This window comes from Pristiophorus japonicus, chromosome 1 (assembly GCF_044704955.1).
Source record: "Pristiophorus japonicus isolate sPriJap1 chromosome 1, sPriJap1.hap1, whole genome shotgun sequence".
Lineage (NCBI taxonomy): Eukaryota > Metazoa > Chordata > Chondrichthyes > Pristiophoridae > Pristiophorus > Pristiophorus japonicus.
This window is the reverse complement of record NC_091977.1, coordinates 415,870,015-415,885,930: the sequence shown is the minus strand read 5'-3', so window position 1 is coordinate 415,885,930 and position 15,916 is coordinate 415,870,015. Positions and strand designations below refer to the sequence as shown.

The window sequence follows — 15,916 nt, the reverse complement described above, 5'->3', positions numbered from 1 at the left end:
CTACTTACAGAATCGGCGCGAGTGTTTGGCTCCGCCCCCCGCTGTGAAGAGCGCGCCGCACCAAGCTGAGATCGAGCTCCGAGGAGCCGGAGAATATCAAAGTTTTTTTCTAGCGCACTTTTAGGCACGAAGAACAGGCGTCCAGCTCAGAGGTGCGCCGTTTTCGGCATGGGCCGAAACTTGGGGCCTATATACTGGCTAAAAAAGTTCTCCTAAATGCATTTTAGGAATTCTGCACCCTCAATACCTTTCACACTACTTCTATCCCAGTTAATATTAGGATAGTTGAAATCCCCTACTTTACTGCTCTATAGTTTTTGTACTTCCCAGAAATTTGCCTACATATTTGCTCTTAGAAACATAGAAACATAGAAAATAGGTGCAGGAGTAGGCCATTCGGCCCTTCGAGCCTGCACTGGCATTCAATAAGAGCATGGCTGATCATTCCCTCAGTACCCCTTTCCTGCTTTCTCTCCATACCCCTTGATCCCCTTAGCCGTAAGAGCCATATCTAACTCCCTCTTGAATATATCCAGTGAACTGGCATCAACAATTCTCTGCGGCAGCGAATTCCACAGGTTAACAACTCTCTGAATGAAGAAGTTTCTCCTCATCTAGTCGTAAATGGCCTAGCCCTTATCCTAAGACTATGTCCCCTGGTTCTGGACTTCCCCAACATCGGGAACATTCTTCCCGCATCTAACCTGTCCAGTCCCATCAGAATCTTATACGTTTCTATGAGATCCCACTCATCCTTCCAAACTCCAGTGAATAAAGGCCCAGTTGATCCAGTCTCTCCTCATATGACACTCCAGCCATCCCTGGAATCAGTCTGGTGAACCTTCGCTGCACTCCCTCAACAGCAAGAATGTCCTTCCTCAGATTAGGAGACCAAAACTGAACACAATATTCCAGGTGAGGCCTCACTAAGGCCCTGTACAACTGCAGTAAGACCTCCCTGCTCCTATACTCAAATCCCCTAGCTATGAAGGCCAATATACCATTTGCCTTCTTCACCGCTTGCAGTACCTGCATGCCCACTTTCAGTGACTGATGAACCATGACACCCAGGTCTCGTTGCACCTCCCTTTTCGTAATCTGCCGCCATCCAGATAATATCCTGCCTTCGTGTTTTTGCCCCCAAAATGGATAACCTCACATTTATCCACATTATACTGCATCTGCCATGCATTTGCCCACTCACCTAACCTGTCCAAGTCACCCTGCAGCCTCTTAGCATCCTCCTCACAGCTCACACTGCCACCTAGTTTAGTGTCATCTGCAAACTTGGAGATATTACACTCAATTCCTTCATCTAAATCGTTAATATATATTGTAAAGAGCTGGGGTCCCAGCACTGAGCTCTGTGGCACTCCACTAGTCCTGCCTTCCATTCTGAAAAGGATCCGTTTATCCCGACTCTCTGCTTCCTGTCTGCCAACCAGTTCTCTATCCACATCAGTATATTACCCCCAATACCATGCGCTTTGATTTTGCACACCAATCTCTTGTGCGGGACCTTGTCAAAAGCCTTTTGAAAGTCCAAATGCACCACATCCACTGGTTCTCCCTTGTCCACTCTGCTAGTTACATCCTCAAAAAATTCCAAAAAATTCGTCAAGCGTGATTTCCCTTTCATAATTCCATGCTGACTTGGTCCGATCCTGTCACTGCTTTCCAAATGCGCCACTATTTCATCCTTAATGATTGATTCCAACATTTTCCCCACTACTGATGTCAGGCTAACCAGTCTATAATTACCTGTTTTCTCTCTCCCTCCTTTTTTAAAAAGTTGTGTTACATTAGCTACCCTCCAGTCCATAGGAACTGATCCCGAGTCGATAGACTGTTGGAAAATGATCACCAATGCATCCACTATTTCTAGGGCCACTTCCTTAAGTACTCTGGGATGCAGACTACCAGGCCCCGGGGATTTATCGGCCTTCAATCCCATCAATTTCCCTAACACTATTTCCCGCCTAATAAGGATATCCTTCAGTTCCTCCTTCTCACTAGACCTACTGTCCCCTAGTACATTCGGAAGGTTATTTGTGTCTTCCTTCGTGAAGACAGAACCGAAGTATTTGTTCAGTTGGTCTGCCATTTCTTTGTTCCCCATTATAAATTCACCTGAATTCGACTGCAAGATTGTCTTCACTAATCTTTTTCTCTTCACATATTTATCGAAGCTTTTGCAGTCAGTTTTTATGTTCCTTGCGAGCTTTCTCTCGTACTCTATTTTCCCCCTCTTAATTAAACCCTTAGTCTTCCTCTGTTGAATTCTAAATTTCTCCTAGTTCTCAGGTTTGTTGCTTTTTCTAGCCAAATTATATGCCTCTTCCTTGGCTTTAACACTATCCTTAATTTCCCTTGTTTGCCATGGTTGAGCCACCTTCCCTGTTTTATTTTTACTCTAGACAGGGATGTACAATTGCTGAAGTTCATCCATGTGATCTTTGAATGTTTGCCATTGCTTATCCACCGTCAGCCCTTTAAGTATCCTTTGCCAGTCTATTCTAGCCAATTAACGCCTCATACTGTCGAAGTTACCTTTCCTTGAGTTCACGACCCTAGTTTCTGAATTAACTGTATCTCTATCTCCCTCTGACTGTTTAGGGATCTATAGTACACTTTCAGCAGTGTGATTGGCGCTTTTATGTTCTTCAATTCAACCCACATGGCCTCATTCGATGATCTTTCTAACATATCATCCTTCCTCACAGCTGTAATTGTTTCCTTAATTAATACTGCAACCCCCTTCCTTTTTTACCCCCTCTCTATCCCGTCTGAAAACCCTGTAATCAGGAATGTTGAGTTGCCATACCTGCCCTTCTTTCAGCCATGTCTCAGTAATAGCTATAATATCATACTCCCAAATGTCTATCTGTGCTCTCAACTCATCTGCCTTATTCCCTAGACTACTTGCATTGAAGTATCTACCATTTAGCACTGCCAAACTCCCTTGTTGTCTATTTTCTTTCTTGTTTCCTCTGCCTTCTTAATTCACTTTCTAATTTTCTGTTTTCCAGTTCCAGTTTTGCTTCTCTCTCTTCTGAATCTATTTTCAGGTTCCCATCCCCCTGCCAAGCTAGTTTAAACCCTCCCCAACAGCATTAGCACCGCCCCCCCGCGAGGATATTGGTCCCGGCATAATCCGTCCAGCTTGAACAAGTCTCACCTCCCCAAAAACGGTCCCAATACTTCAAGAATCTAAAGCCCTTCCTCCTGCACCACTTCTCCAGCCACGCAAACATCTGCTCTATCCTCCTATTTCTGTACTCACTAGCATGTGGCACCGGTTGTAATCCTGAGATTACTACCTTTGAGGCCTTGCTTTTTAATCTCTCTCCTAGCTCCCTAAAATCTGCCTGCAGGACCTCATCCCTCTTTCTACCTTTGTCATTGGTACCGATATGGACCACGACCTCTGGCTGTTCACCCTCCCCCCTCAGAATGTCCTGCAGGCGCTCAGAGACATCCTTAACCTTGGCACCAGGGAGGCAACATACCATCCTGGAGTCATGTCTGCGGCTGCAGAAACGCCTGTCTGCTCTCCTAACTATCGAATCCCCTACCACTATTGCTCTCCCACCCTTCCTCTTCCCCCCCCACCCCCGTGCAGCTGAGCCACCATTATAAGATTTGTTAGATCTGTCAGATTTATTATATCTGTCAGAAGAGACTTATGTCCGTGACCACAATAAACCATGCTGGGTACAGGTATTTGGTAAATAAGCAGAACAGATTTTATTAAGTAGTTTCCTTCCAGTACAAAGAAATAATACTTAACAAGGTGATAGTCAACAGTCTGTTCCTTGAAACCTCAACGGTAGCCCACTGAGTGATCACAGCGCTTGTCTCTTGCTCTGTTCTGTTGACTGTAGTCCTCCTCCAGTCTTCTTCTGTGTTAGTGCTGCCCCCAAAGTCCAATAGCTATCACTTTTTTCCCTTTTCCTCCCATACAAATGTTGCGAGAGTCTGCAGTTATCTCAGGCTTACAATAGATCATTCTAAGTCTGTGCCTCTGACCTTCTATGTTATCTCCAGTTCTTTTCCAAGAACTTTTACAAAGACTGTGTCACAGAATTAATTACTGAGCTTGGCTTTACTAAATGGTACATGCTGCATACTTTTATCTTATTGATTATTATTTGGCCTTGGCCATTCTAGTTCTAAATGGAGCTGTTTCAGCAATTACAAAAATGGTTAACATAATAATGGCTCAATTTACCATGATGCTTTGCTTCTCAGTATTTACCATGGTTAACTAAGTTTCCACATGTTTTACTTACTTTTATCATATAACAGTTAAACAAAAGCTTTATCAAAACACTATTACAACATACAGGTAAGTTTTATCTTGCAGTGGTACCATGGACTTATCTCTGGCTGCACAGCCCACAGGAACTATCACCTTCACCACTACTCAGAAGAGAAAAGCGAGATGCACTCAGAGGACTCCTGCATTACCTGCCTGTTACTCCTCTTCTGTCTGGTGGTCACCCATTCCCTCTCTGCCTGCTGAGGGGAGACCACTTCCTGAAATGTGCTATCCATGAAATTCTCAGCCTCGCAGATGCACTGCAGTGACTCCAGCTGCCGCTCAAGCTCCGAAACATGGGCCTCGAGCTGCCGTAGCTGGTGACACTTCCTGCACATGTGTTCATCCAGGCAACGCGTGATGCATCCAGAACTTCCCACATGGCACAGGATGTGCATTTCACGGGACTGAGCAGCCCTGCCAAACCTCTATTTAATAGACTAAGAACTAACTTAACAGAAATAAACTTAAAACTTATAAAAACACTCACCAGCTACTTACCAATCAGCTCCTTCCCTTGTGCTGATGTCACTTTTTTTACTCTGACGTCACTCTTTTGAATTTTGCCTCTCTGGCCCCACTGCCACTCCCACACAGATCCGCCTCCACCGGCGTTGGGCCTCCTCTCAGATGGCCTCCGATAATTAAATATATTAAGGCGTTTCCATTTTGTTAGGACCTCAGGCAGGCGGCAGACCTACTAGTTAAATGAAAAGAAAAGCAGTCTGATTTCTGAAATTAATATACATGAAAAACTGATTCCAATACGAATGAAGCTAAAACTGAAGAATTCAGAACACTAGAAAAACCCTAAATTAGTAGAGGACTTAATTTATTGAGGTTTTTTTTTCTGCAAAGGGCACAGGAGATGAGTACTGTCACTTTAAGGTGCAAAGAAATTTAGAAAATGCAACTGTAAGCCTGGAATCTGTGAACAGCCCAGGGATGTATCTTGGTCTTCTCTCAGATGGACATACAAACCCATTCTTACACACTGGAGAAAGCAATGTCATGTTCTACCCGCAGGCTATTGACAGTAAGTAACTAATAGATATAAATACAAATAGCAATCAGATGTTAAGATTTCCAAAAATAATATTTTTTCCCTTCTTTCTGGGGAAGCCCACTAGATGAAGGGGCTGATGATGTGGTTCCACCACAGTGGCAGCAGGAACACTTCTGCACGGTTGCTGTGTGCACTGGCAGTGAAGTGAGCTGGTTTCATCAGCTCATTAACATTTTAGCTGCTGATCCTGGCACACAGTGCATTATGTGCTGGGAGTGTGGAAGGGAAAATAAGAAGGATTTGAAGTGAAATGGCTCTGAAAGGCCTGCTGCTCTCTCTTAATGTTGTGCTGCAAAGGAAAGAGGGGGAGAATTGGCAGCAACGCACCCCATGTACTGGGGAAGCACTAGGCGACACCTGCACCAAAACTATTCGGGACCATAAAAAGTCACTGAAACTGTTTCCTCTGCTGACAGATGTTTTGCTATAAAGCAAATTAACTTAGCTGGTGAGAAATGCTATTGTACTCAGATGTCCTGATGTGAGGCTGAGGCACCAACATCAGCACTTAATTCCGATTGGATTTTGGACACACGGGAAAAGAACTGTTGTGTGCTAATTGAATCCTGTAGTTAGTTGAAAGTGTAATTAGAGACTGTATTAACACTCCAAGTAATTAATGGATTATTTAGGCATACCTATCTTCTGGCTGTTGCTTGGGGTCACCTTCTCTGATTGATTTATGTCACATCTCTCCTGTAGACTCCACCATGGTAAGATCCCTCTACATGGCGAAGTTGTGTAAAGTGGAGGCTGTAATAATTTTGGATACCTTTTTCATTTCGTACTGCAGCACTACTCTGATCTATCAATGCATCTTGATTTTTTTTATAACAATCCATCAGTTTAGCAATAGTAACATTAGGTATAGTAGCATAGTGGTTATGTTACTGGACTAGTAATCCAGAGGCCTGTACTAATGATCCGGAGATGTAAGCTGGGGAATTTAAATTCAGTTAATTAAATAAATCTGAAATTAAAAAGCTCTATCAGTAATGGAGACGATGAAGCTGATTATCGTAAAAACCCATCTGGTTCACTAATGTTCTTTAGGGAAGGAAATTTGCAGTCCTTACCCAGTCTAGCTTTTATGTGACTCCAGATCTACAACAATGTAGTTGACTCTGCCCTCTGCGGTTCAAGGAGGTGGCTCACCACCATCTAATGAAGGACATTTCGAGATGGGCAATAAATGCTGGCCTTGCGAGTGATACCCACAACCTATGAACGAATAAAATAAAAACCATAACATACAATCAAACTCAGCCTGTAGATTACATTATCATAACGATGCCAGTAGTACGTAAGGTAATGGAATTTCAGATGCTGGTGTACATGCTGCTGGCAATGACATGCTATGTAATCTCTTGCCAAGACCATTCCCCATCTCGCAGTGAAACACACCAACCATCCAAGGAGAAGAGAATGTCCCACTTTTCCCCAACTTCCTCCACCAAAATATCTACGGCTGTGTCCAAAAACCTAGGGGGCCAAAATTGCCCGAAATGAGGCGCACCTATCGCTTTTTTCCGTGCATTACCACCGCAATGGATGCAGCAGCCATTAGAGGAAAATTCAGCAATTTTGCTGAAAAAAAGGAGCGGACAGGTATTGGTGGCGCGAATGGGCTGTTTACAGCGGTGTGGGAGCGGAGTGGCTGATTAGACCGTTAAATTCAGCTAATGGCCATTTACTGATAAGGAGGCAGCTGCTCCCTGGCCTTCTTAAAGGTCAGGTTTTGCAGCTAGGCCCTGAGCACTGAGTTTGTCTCTGTTGCTTGTGAAGGAATGGCTAATGCAAGAGGTTAAAGGAGGGCCAGCCACTTCTCTGATGTGGAACTTGAGACCCTGGTCCAAGCTGTGGAGGGAAGGAGACGCGTTCTCTATCCAGACACAGGCAGACCCACTCGGACCGTCTTTGTGAATGCCTGGAGAGAGATCGTTGTGGAGGTGTTGGGGACCTCCATTTATGGCTGCACTGCCACCCAATGCCGCAAAGGCTGAACAACATCATTCGACTGATGAAAGTGAGTACGTTTCCTCAACTCCTCACCTTCCATTTGCGAGCCTCTCCTTCACCTCTTATTTCCCACCTTCACTATATAGTCAGTGAAGCACCATTTGATTGCTGAGGCATGTATGTATGTGTGCACATTTGCAATGGAGGCTCCCTTTCATGTAATGGAGCCACATTTGCATTAATTGCCAAGGCCTCATGACACTGCTACTGAGCAACCCTTCTTTGATTTGCAGGCCAAGGTCTCCCACAATCGTTTGCAGCAATAGAGGACTGGTGGGGGCGAGGCCAATATCCAGCAGCTGAGGGTACAGCAGCTAGTGGGACCACATGTTGCCTTCCCTGTGGCCACCTGTCGTGTGGATCCCGCTGGGGGCAGCATGGCTACATGAAGGCCTTCCTTTAATGCCATCTCTGCCTGAAAGTCCAGGCACCTACTGTTGCTTGCTGCATGGTGCAATACCCTACCTCACCCTGATGGGACCCTTTGTGAAACTTATGATTGCAGATGAGACACCGTGTGTGAGCCAGAGCGAGACCGAGACCCTTGAGGTGAGTGTGAGCCAGAGTCAGGACGAGACCTTTGAGGCAACTGCGAGCAAGAGTCAGGAGGACTCCCTTAAGACGAGTGGAAGCCATCATCAGGATAAGACCCTTGAGCCGAGTGCAGACATTGGCGGCATGTCCGATGAAGACGAGGAAGAGGGGGACAGTGCTGCCAGCATCGCGTCACTATTTCCTACGCTTGCACGCGCCAGCTCAGATACTGGGAGTACATGGTCGGGACAATTAGATTTAACAGAGGGGCCTGCACTGAGTGATGCACTGGGGGCTAGCGGGCTGCAGCATGGTCAATGACAAAGGCAATCTCTGGTGCCATCTCTCTGGGGGACAAGTTTTCACGTGTGTTCTGCTGCAGAGGACTCAGACAAGCCCATCGATGAAACAAGGGTGGTGGCTATTGTGTATGTAGGCACTCTGTTAATGACTCCACGAGGCAGGGGTATGGCACTTAAACTGTGAAGACTGTAGTCCTTTATTGCAGCTCCTAGAGTGAGGACACCAAGAGGTGAGCTCCCTTTTATACTGGGTTACCTGCAGTGCACAGATGACCATTAGGTCTCCAGCAGCAGCAACCTCTGATGTACAGGTAAGGTGTGTAAAGGTGAAGGTACATTCAGTGTTACAGTACATCATAACATTATAAGCATGCATACATAACAGCACTCCCCCCTAAGCATTTTTCAAGTCCTTATTGCCATGACCTGGGGAAGTGATCAATGGTGGGCTGTGGGAGGTTGTGGTGAGGGTTGTGTGGGTGCCAGGTGTGATCCCTGTGCTTAAGGCTGGCCTCGTACATTTCCCCCCCCCCCCTCACACACAGACTATGTGGGTGTCACTGTTGTGGGATCCCTCAGTGGGGGAGCCAGTGCAGCAGTTGGTAAGGGTACATACTCTGTCGAGTGGGTAAGTGTGTGGTGGTGAGCAGGGCCACGGGACTGTGTGGGCTCCTTGTTCTCCATTTGTGATGAAAGTCTGGTCACCCCAGGATCCACCAGGAAAGCTGGAGGGTACTGGCCTCTCGCTCCTAATGCTGGCCCTGGTGGCCAGGGGGTGTAGGGCCGATCTGGGGCAGGTTGCCAGTGGTGGTGGCTGTGCTGCCCATTGACCGCTGTCCCTGCAGTGGGTCTGCTCCCACTGGGTGTGTGTGAGCCCTTCCTGGGACATCACATTTGTCTCAGAAGTCCAGGCTACATGGTCAGGTAGCCTGCTGGACCTGGGGGTCTCCCACAGGGGGAATTCCTCTGGCATTTATATTGTCCCTATAGAACCCGGTGTCCTTTAACAGCCTACTTCCTGTATACATGACAAATTGGCTCCGACCATACATAGTCGAGTCTACACTGTTATCTCTGTTTACATTGTTACTTACAGCATTCACATCACTTTCTTGCATCTCGGTCTCTCCATACATGGTTACGTTTGTCATTTTAAAATTTCTATCATCATCATTAAGCATTACAAACTTGTTCTTAACATTACTTACACAAGCATTCATTTCATTTTTCTTATCAGTTACTCCGGCATCACAATTCAACATTCCATTATCATACCTGTATTCGCTAACTGCATTTTTAACTTTTAAGTCCTTGTCATCTTTAGAGTGAAACTGTCCCTTTAAATTCTTTGGGTTATCGGTCTCCTTTAAGGGGGCCTTCCAATCCGGTTCACCGCTCGGTGTCACGTGTTGCTCCTCCAACGCTGCCCCTCGTGGTCTGGTTGCGGCCATTTTGATTTTAAGTTCTTCGCCTCGTGGAGCGGCCGCCATCTTCTCGCTCTTCTCCAGGTAGGCTGTGGTGAACTTTTCCTGCTCAGGTTCAGCCACAGACATCGGGAATCCACTTTTTTCGACGATATCCTTCCCTTGGAGTTCTGCCACAGCCCGGAAGGTGAAGTCTGGACGTTTGGTTTTGGTGATCTCGCCATGGTGTTGTGAAGTCGTTGCTGCGCAGTGGCGCTGGACGGTAGGATTTCTAGATGCAGCGAAGGATCTGCTGGAGCCCGGAGGCCATCATCACTTCGACCGACTTGGACCTGCTTCATCCAACTTCTTCCCAGCAGCGTTGGATCATCGCTGGCAACGATCCACAGGGGGAGTTTGTTCATCACGCCGCCCTGGGAGACCTGGACGTCCACGCTGCCAACAACTGGGATTTTGCCTTTGGTATAGGTGAGCAGCTTCGCCTGGACAGGAGACAGTTTTGGTCGTTTGGCGGGATTGATCCAAAGTTTTTCAAAGGTCGTCTGACTCATCAAAGACTGGCTCACCCCTGTGTCGATCTCCATCGAAACTGAGATTGATACCTACTTCCATCTTCCACGGGGAACTTTCGGTGGAGCAGGTATAAATTCCATACTCTTCTTCCAGGGGTTGAGCAGCTTCGTCTTCATCTATGTCAGAGCCCAGGTGATCAGCCAACACTTCAGCGACACGGTGAGTAAAGCTTTTTCTGCACATTCTCTGAAGGTGCCCTTTTGCTTTGCAGCCTTTGCAGGTAAAGTCTTTGTAGCGGCACAGGTGTGCCCTGTGGTTTCCACGGGGCTAGCCGGTTGACCCCATGTGGCGGACTCAGGGTTGCGGGACTCGGGGCAGCATTTCTGCCTTTAGAAGTCGCCATTCAGTTCACTACACTCATCAGTTTAGAGTCCTGAGTGTGAGGCATCATTCGTTTGAAATCATGTAGGCTTGGCTCATTTTAATTGCCTTTTGCAGGGTGACTGTGATGTCCGCAGAGAGCAGTTTGTGGAGGCGGCCCTCGTAGCTGATTCGATAAAAAATATGTCCCTTAGTGCTTCATTAAGGTGGTCGCCAAAATCACACGGTGTAGCCAATCTTCTTAAATCTGCAGCATACTTAGCAATTTTTTGGCCTTCGGGTCACTGGTGAGTGTAGAACCGGTGCCTGGCTGTGAGGATGCTTTCTTTGGGTTTTAGTTGCTCCTGTATTAAGGTTACAAGTTCCCCATAGCTCTTCGCTGGGGCTACCAAGTCCCTGACGAGGCCATGGATAGTGGGCCCACAACAACTAAGCAGGATGGCCCTGCGCTTATTCGGCACTGTGGCTGGTGTGTCCCCATCCAGGTCGTTGGCTATGAAGGTGTTCCAGCCTTTCCACGAAGGCGTCCCAATCTTCCCTATCAGTGAATTGTTGAAAGTTGCTAAGATTCGACATGTTGTGCCTGTAGTTCGTGACCTCGTCGCCAGTTATTGTATATATAGCTATAAGGTTACGTTGGAGAAGCTGGGATTGTTCTCCTTGGAGCAAAGGAGGTTGAGGAGATTTGATAGAGGTGTACAAGATTATGACTGGTTTAGATAAGGTAGACAGAGAAAGGCTGTTCCCATTAGCTGATGGTACAAGGACTAGGGGACATAGATTTAAGGTTTTGGGCAAGAGATACAGGGGAATGTGAGGATGAACTTTTTTAAGCAGCGAGTGGTAATGACCTGGAACTCGCTGCCTACGAGGGTGGTGGAAGCGGAGACGATCAATGATTTCAAAAAGAAATTGGATAGGCACTTGAGGGAAATAAACTTGCAGGGCTAGGGGGATAGAGCGGGGGGAATGGAACTGACTGGATTGCTCTACAGAGAGCCGGCATGGACTCGATGGGCCGAATGGCCTCCTTCTGTGCCATAATAACTCTATGACTCATACAGATTGAAAAGGACATTTTAATCATTATTACAGTATAGCTTTGGAGCTACACATTAATAATTGTTTCAAGTAACTAATTAATGTTGCATCTCATGTCTATTGTAGTGAAAAAGAAGAATCTTCAGGAAAGTATATGTTTGCAGAGCCTTTCAGATCACATTCAGGAAACACCAAAAAAAAAGAAATCTGTCAATAGTAAGTATTACATTAAACAGAAAATGGTGGAAATGCTCAGTACACAGTAGATTTAGCAATACAAAATGTAAATTCTCTTCACTATTGACGTGTAGAGTGAGAAATCCGAACCTCAGACACACCCCTTATGCCAAAACGGGTGCCAGCTTGGAAATCCAATTGTTCTGCATGCCGGCCTGAGGCCCGAGCCAAATTGGCATTGGTCCTCTTTTTAATGGAACCAGTGAGCTTTGGGTGCCAAACATGCATTTTGATACAAAGCTTGATAAATTCGGTCTGGCTCTAATACCAGGCCAGCACACATGGTAGGTCCTGGGATCAGGGAAGGTGAAGCCAAGTGGGTGAGTCTGGGCTAGCTGCGCCTGTGGTATCTTTTGTAGAATTGTTCCTTCTAGCTCCACAAAAATATAACTTAAAAAAGTTTTGTTGCCGTTTCTTGAGCGGCTTCCAGCGGCCCCTTTAAGGATCTTTGGTTAGGCCATGCCGACGTGGTATAGCTATGCGGAATTTTTATAGTGCAAGCTCCTCCATTTTGCCCAGTCTGTGCCTGTTTTTATTTTTGCCTAATTCCTGGCCATTTTATACCTTGCAAAATTTTGCAATGAATCTGAGACAGCTGGTAGCAGCAGATGGACTCAAATACCATGAGACGATGGCCTCCTCAGTGCCAAGGGTCTCATTATCATAGTTTGCAGCCAGTCACCTCCCATGACCCAGACCTTTAGGTAGCATCTAGAAGAATCCACTAGAGTAGGACTCGGGACGTCATGCAGTGACACTAACGGGATAGGAAACAGAAGGGACTGTAATGACAGGATAGGGTGAAAATAAACATTATGTTGCATATGAAGTTGGTGTGGTTGATATGAATGTCCCTTTCTAGTTTTTGAACTCTTTCGGATGTATGAGCATGAGACTAAGCTGTCTGATTTGTGGAGTGAACAACATAGTGTTCTGAAATAAAAGCAGAAAATGCTGGATACACTCAGCAGATCAGGCAATCTGTTCTATTTGGACACAGCTGAAAGGAATTCTGTATATGTTTGTAGCATGCTTTTGGCAATGGGAGAATGCTAATTGTTGGAGAAGGCGTCCCTATTAATCTGGTTAGGCACAGCTCTTGCAGACGGCAAGACATGGATGTTGGCCTCCTTTTCCTGTTGATGCTGGTCTGAGTGTGGCTCCTGTGGACCTGGTTCTCCCCCCTCCGATGCATTCCCTACATCCAGGTCTCTTTGTAGGATAAAATGTTGCAGTATGCAACACATAAGCAATATTCAGGAGATCCTAGCTGTAATGCATAGCACAGACCCATCAAAACCATCCAGGTGGCCGAATCTGCTCTTGAGCATTTCGATAGAGTGCTCAATGATGACTCTGGTGGTTGCATGGGCACCACTGTAGCAGTGCTCTGCAGGTTTCGGAGCATTCACAGAGGTGTCATCAGCCATGAGAGCAGTAGGCATGCTTTGTCACCAAGTTGCTTCCAACACCCTTGTCTGTCTGGATGAAACAGTGCAGGTTCAGTAGCCTGCCTTAAGATAAAAGTATTGTGGTATCTGCCAGCATAGTAAGCATTGAAATGCAGGGTCCTATTTGATTGGCCACTTAATAGAATGGTATCCTTTCTTGTTGATGTAATGAATTGGATTAATATAAAGGACACAAAAGGCCAAATGCCTGCCATCTATCACATCAAAGCCAACCCCTTAGTAGAACGGAATAGCTCTGCCATGCTGCTGCGAGCAGGACATTTCAGAATTTCTGAACTTGCTTACCTTTGCCAATGAGGCATCTGCAACCTGTTGGTTGGCTGAATGCATGCACTGTGGAGTGGCTGATGTACGTAATAAGCATAAGTAGCATTGAATGCAAATGAAGTGGAAACAATGAGAATATGGATTTTCTCTGTTTATTAATAGCTATGATCTAATGTTAATAAGAACTGGGAGCTGCAAATCTGAGGCTCTTCTGGCACGATTGCAGAAGTGCCAAAATTAAGCTAGGACTTGGCTCATCTGCGTCCCAGCCTTCCTTGCCATTTTCCACAGAGCCTCTTCCATCCCAAACATGGTTACCTGTGTGAGAGGGGTTGTAGCTAGAGGAAGGGACTTTCGTCTTTGAAATAAGTCACACCAGGCTCCTAGCCACTGCAAGTGGGGCACACCTAGTGATCTAGGCCTGTGTCCTGGCCTGGGAAAATTAAAGATTTGAAACATTTCCTATTTTTTCCAGTTCCTTTAGGGAGCTCATGGGGCAGAATCTATGTAGAAGCCTGTGCCAGGATTCTCGCCACCCTTATCCCCTCTCACCAATTGGCGGGTGCCTGAGATGTACCGCAGTAGCACAGGTGTCTGGCATTGATATTTTAATGAGGGAACCTCTTCTTGACCCCAGAAAATGCAGTGGGATCAGGAGCTGAGGTACCGGGTGGCCATTCCCAGCACTTACTGACCAAAGGCCCACAGGTTTTGCCCTGATGTATAAGCACTTGTGGGCAAAGGCTGATCATCAGGTTAATTTGCCTTCATACAAAATAAAAAGGACATTTTAATCACTATTAGCTATACATTAATAATTGTTTCAAGTAACTAATTAACGGTGAATCTCATGTCTAATGCAGTGAAAAAGAAGAATCTTCTGAAAAGTACAAGTTTGCAGAGCTTTTCAGATCACATTCTGGAAACACCAAAAAAAAAGAAATCTGTCAGTAGTAAGTATTATATAAAACAAAAAATGGTGGAAATGCTCAGTACACAGTAGATATACAACGAGCAATACAAAATATAAGTTCTCTTCACCATTGACGTGTCGAGGGGGGAAATTTTACTGCAAAGGGTGAGTAGGTTTGGGAGCGGGTGGGTGGTTAAAAGCGCTGAAATTTACAGTGTGTTGGGAAGTTGGCTCAAACCCACCAATTTGCCCATTTAACTGGAGCGTGTTCGGCTGTGTGTGAGTAACCCCCGAGAGAGAGAGAGAGAAAGAGGAGGGTCGCCAATTTAAATATGTTGAAGTAATCAACAACTTTTTTAACAGGTGTTTTAACTTTAACTGGCTACACGGGTTTCCCAGACTTCATGGACCTTGCCAGTGAAAGCAAGGTAAGAACACAGCGGCAATTGATGGGGCTGAACAAAGACAGGCATAAAATCCCATAAGTACTGAGACCTCACACCAGCTTCCTTGCCTAAGTGAAAGGCTTTTGCTTTCAGTACTTTGCCAGTGATTTGTACTACTTTTGAAGGTGATTTCTACTACCTTGGAGGTGAATCACAGTACTTTGGAAGTTTATGTGTCTGATCTCCACTTTCCATCTGTCATATATCAGATCAGCATGGGTGCTGTTTATACTGGCTCACCTTGGACCTCAGATGTGGACCTTGGTGAGCCCCAGCAGCAACATCACCAGGAGCAGCAGCAGCTTTCTCCTCACAGACCTGCCACTCCACCGGAGAGAGAGGATGAGTACAGAGGTGCAGCTCGCAGGAGGCGATACCCACAACACAGGATATATAGGCAGAGGTTCAGCCTTCAGGACATGTCTGAACACCAGTGCCCCAGGAGGTTCAGTGTATCATGTCAGGTCGTGGCAGACATTTACAGCCTGCTGGAACAAGACCTACTGCCAAGTGGACGTGGTGGCCATGCCTTACCAATGGCTGTCAAAGTGACCAGCAGCCCCAACTTCTTCGCTTCGGGCACCTTCCAGGGATCAGCAGGAGACATTTGCAGGATTTCGCAGTCGGCCGACCACAGATGCATTACAAAGGTGACCAATACCATGTTTGTTAAGGCAGTTAATTCTGTACACTTTGCCACTGATGAAGCCAGTCAGAATGAGTGGGTGCTGGGGTTTGTGGCCCTGGCAGGCTCTCCACAAGTGCAGAGCAATCAAGACACCCCCCCAGATCAACCAGTTGTGTTTGTGAAATGTAACGGCTTGTACTCCATCAATGTGCAACTCGCCTGCAACCACAAAAAGATCATTATGCAGGTCTGTGCAAGATTCTGGGGAGTTGCCATGCTACATTCGTCGTGCACCTGTCCACCCTTCCTGAGCTCTTCACACCTCCAAACAGACTTACCAGCTGGTTGCTTG

The 15,916-nt window shown here is 46.1% G+C and overlaps 1 protein-coding gene across 1 annotated transcript in view; it reads left to right on the top strand.

The window, feature by feature from the left end:
- Positions 1-15,916, top strand: part of LOC139267383 (lipoxygenase homology domain-containing protein 1-like) — a 496,361-nt gene that overhangs the window by 227,340 nt on the left and 253,105 nt on the right. The window contains exons 17-18 of the mRNA XM_070885678.1: positions 5,180-5,357; positions 11,728-11,817. Of these exons, the coding sequence (XP_070741779.1) occupies positions 5,180-5,357; positions 11,728-11,817 (268 nt within the window). The remainder of the gene's footprint in view (positions 1-5,179; positions 5,358-11,727; positions 11,818-15,916) is intronic.